The sequence below is a fragment of the Armigeres subalbatus genome, chromosome 3, assembly GCF_024139115.2.
Source record: "Armigeres subalbatus isolate Guangzhou_Male chromosome 3, GZ_Asu_2, whole genome shotgun sequence".
NCBI classification, from domain to species: domain Eukaryota; kingdom Metazoa; phylum Arthropoda; class Insecta; order Diptera; family Culicidae; genus Armigeres; species Armigeres subalbatus.
In genome coordinates this window covers 59,355,771-59,361,246 of record NC_085141.1, presented here as the reverse complement: position 1 = coordinate 59,361,246, position 5,476 = coordinate 59,355,771, and the positions used below count along the sequence as shown (strand labels likewise).

Here is a 5,476-nt window from a genome sequence, read left to right as displayed (position 1 = left end):
CAAGGAGCTACCGAAAACACAAAAAAAAACAACAAGTTGGAACTGATGCCATGAAAATTTCAATTACTTTTTCTGCAGAGAAAGAGCATCATCATCGTTTACACTTCAAAGTGATGTCATCACGTCATCCACACCGACAACGGTGATAAGAAGGAAATAATGAAGCTATGAGCCAAGCTGGTGGGTTAGGATTACGGATTCGCTGACAGTGTTCAGGTGAAGGCAAATCGTTAATTCAGCACATTCGCATCGGTGCAATGTGAGACGGGCTGTAATTGTAATTCTTACCAGCTGTTAAGGTATTCATAGATATTTGATTTTTTTTTATCTATTTGATCAATTTATTTAGCAGGTTTTCGTCTTGGCTACACCCAATCAGCGACTGTTAGATTTTCTAACAATTCTGTATAAAAACCTACCAAAACATGTCAGGACCGCTTTGCGATTTGGGCGTAACTTATTTTGTAAACAAACATTGGAAGGCGAATTCCTGCTAAAACAAGCATTTCATGAGAAAACCACGGTATGGATCCGACAGATTAAGCTTTCCTCTACCAGATAAGGGAATTAGTTTAGGATGAAAACGCTTCACCTGTCATAAGACGAGTTTAAACAATCCCATTGAATTCCACCACTTAATTGTATCCTGACAGATATGTATTTCGACCTCAACAGTAAGGCCGTCTTCAGTGTCTTGTACTTGACTCGACTTGAAGAAAATGATCGCAGCTTACACTATTTATACTATGCGTAGGTATAATAATTTATCTAGGTACTTATCTTACTACGGTGCTTATTTCTACTCGCTTGATGCGCTTAATGCTTAGGTATAAACTTGAAGAGCCAGGAGCTACCATTTCCTTGATCTTTATTCAACAACCGCGTTTGTACCTGTCGGTAGATTTCCAAGCTCTCAGCAACATCAAGTTTCCACGGAGAAGAGACATTTCTTAAAATTTTAATGTTTGATGTCGTAATTGAATGATTTTCCTGATATACATGTTCAGCTACCTTAGACCTAAACTCGTAATTTAATCCCTTATCAGTTTCCCTCTTAGCCTTACTTACTTCTGCAATATGTTCTTTGAACCTTATATCTAACGATCTTTTTGTTTGACCTACATATACTTTATCACACTGTGAACAATTAATTTGATAAACCCCGGCCTTATTTAACATTTCTACTCTATCCTTTGTGGAGCCCAACAGTGTCTTCAGTTGATTGCTTCTGCTGGAGAATACTAAATCGATGCCGAATTTCCTCAGTCGATGGCGTAGCTGGTGGGTGATGTGTCGATCATAGGGGACTGATACCCTCTTCAGCGGTTCATCGATCGGTGTTAGTGTTGTCAGTTCGTTTTTTCGTAGGTTCCTCTGCTTCTTGTTGATGATTGCTTGTATTGTTCTTTCCTTGTATCCATTGATCCTCGCTGTTTCCAAGATGTGTTGTAGCTCCTTCGTTTTTCCTTCTTCGCTCAGAGGAATCGTCTGCATCCTGTGGATCATGTGATGAAAAGCTGCCATTTTGTGCTGATACGAATGATTTGATGTGTATGGGATGACTCTCATGGTGTTGGTGGGCTTCCTGTAGATTTCGAAGTCTAATGTTGCATTTGTTCCCTTGATAACCAGTAGATCCAAGAAAGGTAATTTACCTTCCTTTTCCTCCTCGTGGGTGAATTTGATGTCTTTATGCACGTTGTTTATCGCTTCCAAAATCCTGGGTAGATCTTTCCGGTTGATGATGCTGAAAATGTCGTCCACGTATCTCCACCACTTCTCGGTAATACTCCTTGTTCCTCTAGGTTGTCCTCCAAATTCGCCATGAATAATTCGCACAAAAACGGTGATAGCGGATTTCCCATAGGTGCACCCTTCGTTTGTTTGTAGAAGCTTCCACGGAATGTAAAGTAGTTCTCATTCATGCATAATCTTGCAAGCTTGAGATACATCTTTACCTTTCCTCGCCATGTTGTATCCGTCCGTTGTCCTAGTAGCCAATCCTCCAAAAGGTTCAGAGCATCCTTCACTGGAACGCTTGGGAACAATGCCGCTACGTCGAATGATACCATGATGTCCTCTTCTCCGATGTTTCCTGATTCCAATATCCTCTTGGTGAACTCCTGGGTGTTTACAACTGATCTGCTGGGGAACGGCTTCGGCATACTCTGGAACTCCTTGACTAACCACTTGGCCAAGTTTTGTGTAGGGGATCCCACTGATGAAACTATTTCTCGCATCTCTGTACCTGGCTTATGTATCTTTGGTAGTCCTTTGATCCTTGGTAACACAGGGTTCGTCATTTTAACGCGGGCTTCTCCGATGATCGTCTTGCATTCCTTTATCGTTTTATCCGTAAGTCGGATTAGTCCGGGTTGTGGGTCCACTCTCAAATGCCTGTATGGTCCTCCGTTGATTTTTGTCGTCATCTGTTCATCGTAGTCCTCTTTGTCCATTATCACCACTGCGTTTCCTTTGTCCGCCTTCATGTAGTAAACTGGTTTCTCCTTTAACTCCTTTAAAATCCTCCTCTCGTCTTTGTTCGATGTCCCATGATGTCCTGCTTTGATGGCGTCTGCTACGATGTTTCTCACACTATTCTGGTCCCGTTGATCAACATTTCGTGAAATCGCTGTCTCAGTATCCACGATTATCTGCTCTAGATCCGCTTTCTGGGTTGTCGCATACCCTAACCCCTTGTTGAGGTGTGCTAATTGTTCCTCCGTAAACTGCTGTGTCGAACGGTTAACAACGAATCCCTCGATCATTTGTACTGTGGGGTTAGTCGTTCTACCTTCCGTCGCTGATTTCCCTCGTAGAATGGTCAATTTCTTCTTGTGCAGTCTCCTCTTCCTGTCCGCTTCACACTCTTCGGCCCGCTGTACCTTCTTTAGGAATATGTCGAAAGAATCTTGGTTCTCCTTTGCCAGCTTGAGGTGCAGGTTGTAGCACTCCAAGTTCAACCTCTCTAGCTTGGCATAGTGTCCCTTGATTGACAACTTCAACAAATCCGATTCCGCCCTCTTACTGATAGATTTTGGGATGTGAGCTCCCATCTTAATCCTATGGCTGACAGGAGTCAGCCTCTCCTTCAGCACTTCTTAAGGAAGGCCACGTCCTTAAGAATACCTGCGATCCTCCTCTTCAAATCTATAAAAGTACTACGCTCGTTCCGCTTGGATGCCATTTTGATAAGAAAATTATTTTGAGCTTTTTCGTGGAATGCTTTCACCTGTCATAAGACGAGTTTAAACAATCCCATTGAATTCCACCACTTAATTGTATCCTGACAGATACGTATTACGACCTCAACAGTAAGGCCGTCTTCAGTGTCTTGTACTTGACTCGACTTGCTCGAGTCGAGTCAAGTACAAGACACTGAAGACGGCCTTACTGTTGAGGTCGTAATACGTATCTGTCAGGATACAATTAAGTGGTGGAATTCAATGGGATTGTTTAAACTCGTCTTATGACAGGTGAGTTTCTTGTTGTTTTCTCGAAATTGTAAAAAAAAATAAAGCTATGTAAACAAATGATTCTAATATGAATATGGCATATGTGAAATAAAAGTTATGGAAGAACGACAGTTCCATAAAAATTTCCGACGATTCTGAAAAAGTAGAATGAATTTATGAATGTGACAGTTTATCTAGAGAAACGTGAGGAAATAAACACCTTTTAGCATATATTCCTAATCTATCTTCAGATGCCAGTGCACATAAACCGGATCGATACATCAAGTAACCGTAGCAGCGTTTCATTCTAAAATCCACTTGCGGGTTCAATGCTGCGGTGAAATACACCAAAGCCATACGATGACTGCAGCCTACAGATTCTGCAAAATTCAATCAGCCACTCTGTACAAAATCAAATCACAGTCAATAAACAGAGCTTCTTTATATTACCATACATTTCCTCGAACTCATCGTTCTCCACCGAAACGTTTTCGCAGCCCGGCTGCGGATGGGCCCCATCCCTATTGGTCCAAAAATTCTGCTGCCCAGCTGCAACGCTCATGGCAGCCGATCCGCTGCTGGTGTAGATCGCTTGCACGTACTGTGCATCGGTGGGCGCTAATCGTTTCTCCTCGCCGACATCCACCGGAAACGTGAACAGCACTCCCGCCGGATCAAGTGCGTATATTGCTCCAATTTTTCCGCCCACATTCTTCCCAACCAATCCGGCAATGTGTGCCCCAAGGCTATGCCCAACCAGGGTCATGTTGGCGTAAGTAAGTCCGCTGCGGTGCACAAACCGAACGAATCGAGTTAGTTGTTTGACGACCTCTAAGACACCTTCCTGTGCAACAAGGCTGTACTCGTTGGCCGCCAAGCCGCTCCATTCCACCAGGCACACACTGCTGTTCACGTGGAGAACATAGTTTTGAATTAATTTTCTCATGAACGGTTTGCTGATGTTGCCGTTCCAGCCATGCACAATCAAAGTGAGAGATTTCAGGAAATCCAACTTGCTCAACACTTGCTTGTCGCTCAGCTGAATCTGTTCAAATGAAAGCGAACTACGGTTGTTGCATAGAATCGTCACCTTATCGCCATGGACAGCGGCGTGAGGTGCTTGCTTGGCGTTGATTGTTTGCCGCAGGATCAAGCTTGGCTCGGTTGCCCGGGACAAGGTGGGATAACTAAAATGCTGACCATCAACTGTAAATGCTAGCATTACGGAAATGATGACAATATTCCGCATGATACAGATTCGATGCGTTGGAGTGGATAAGTAAGACACAACTGACATCGGAGCACAAGCATCGGAGCATATTTTTCCCGATGCTTCGCTTTTGGTGCTGCATCATTTCAACAGGCTGGGGTGCAACTGAATAAATAGTTCAGTTTCATCGGAATATCGTAAAAGATGGCCTACATCATCAATGCATACTAAGGCGCTGGCTCATTCCTCGAATTGAACTCAAATCAAACTCAACCGTGATACCTAGTTCAATAATTTCCGAACTACTCTGCTCATAGAGGTAGATTACTTTTGATATTGCTTCATTACATTACTTTTGACATTGAATTGTTTTTGACATATTGTTTTATTAGAATGTTGTTGCGACCGGGTGACTTGCTATTTTCGAACTGTCCCTCTAAGTTCAGTTTGTTTTTAATTCGGCAAATGAGACCCATCCTCAACATAATAGAGTTATGGGACACATTGAAGAAAACGTTCAGGTTTTGTTTGAAGGTAAATATTTACATAAACTGAACGAACTTATTGAAGAGCGTGATAGCAGACCAAATTGTTGGTTGCAAGCTATTGGGACCTAATTCATATTGTTCCCAATTTCTTTCCATGCATCCATGTTGCACTTGATGGATCGCAAGCAAATTAGAAATGTGACAGGTCTAAAAGTTTTGAAACATCTGCCATATATGAGATTTGAAAGACCCAGCTCGGAAAGGTAACGTATTGTGACAGTAAATGTACATAAGCATACACACTCCCGGCCAAAAGTTTGCGT

At 42.5% G+C, this 5,476-nt stretch overlaps 1 protein-coding gene across 1 annotated transcript; it reads right to left on the bottom strand.

Moving 5' to 3' along the window:
• Nucleotides 1-3,479: 3,479 nt before the first annotated feature.
• LOC134220986 (lipase member H-like) lies at nucleotides 3,480-4,729 on the bottom strand. The gene is made up of 3 exons (XM_062700159.1): nucleotides 3,906-4,729; nucleotides 3,676-3,835; nucleotides 3,480-3,610 (listed from the first exon to the last, which is right to left on the bottom strand). Exons 1-3 carry the CDS (start codon nucleotides 4,702-4,704, stop codon nucleotides 3,571-3,573), a joined length of 999 nt encoding a protein of 332 aa, XP_062556143.1. The 5' UTR covers nucleotides 4,705-4,729; the 3' UTR covers nucleotides 3,480-3,570.
• Between the last annotated feature and the right edge of the window lie 747 nt (nucleotides 4,730-5,476).

Coding starts and splice junctions, on each gene's coding strand:
- LOC134220986 (XM_062700159.1), bottom strand. CDS start 4,704: ATGCGGAATATTGTCATCATTTCCGTAATGCTAGCATTTACAGTTGAT. Junction 3,836..3,905: donor TGAGTTCGAGGAAATGTATG/GTAATATAAAGA, acceptor TGAATTTTGCAG/AATCTGTAGGCTGCAGTCAT. Junction 3,611..3,675: donor TTAGGAATATATGCTAAAAG/GTGTTTATTTCC, acceptor CTACTTTTTCAG/AATCGTCGGAAATTTTTATG.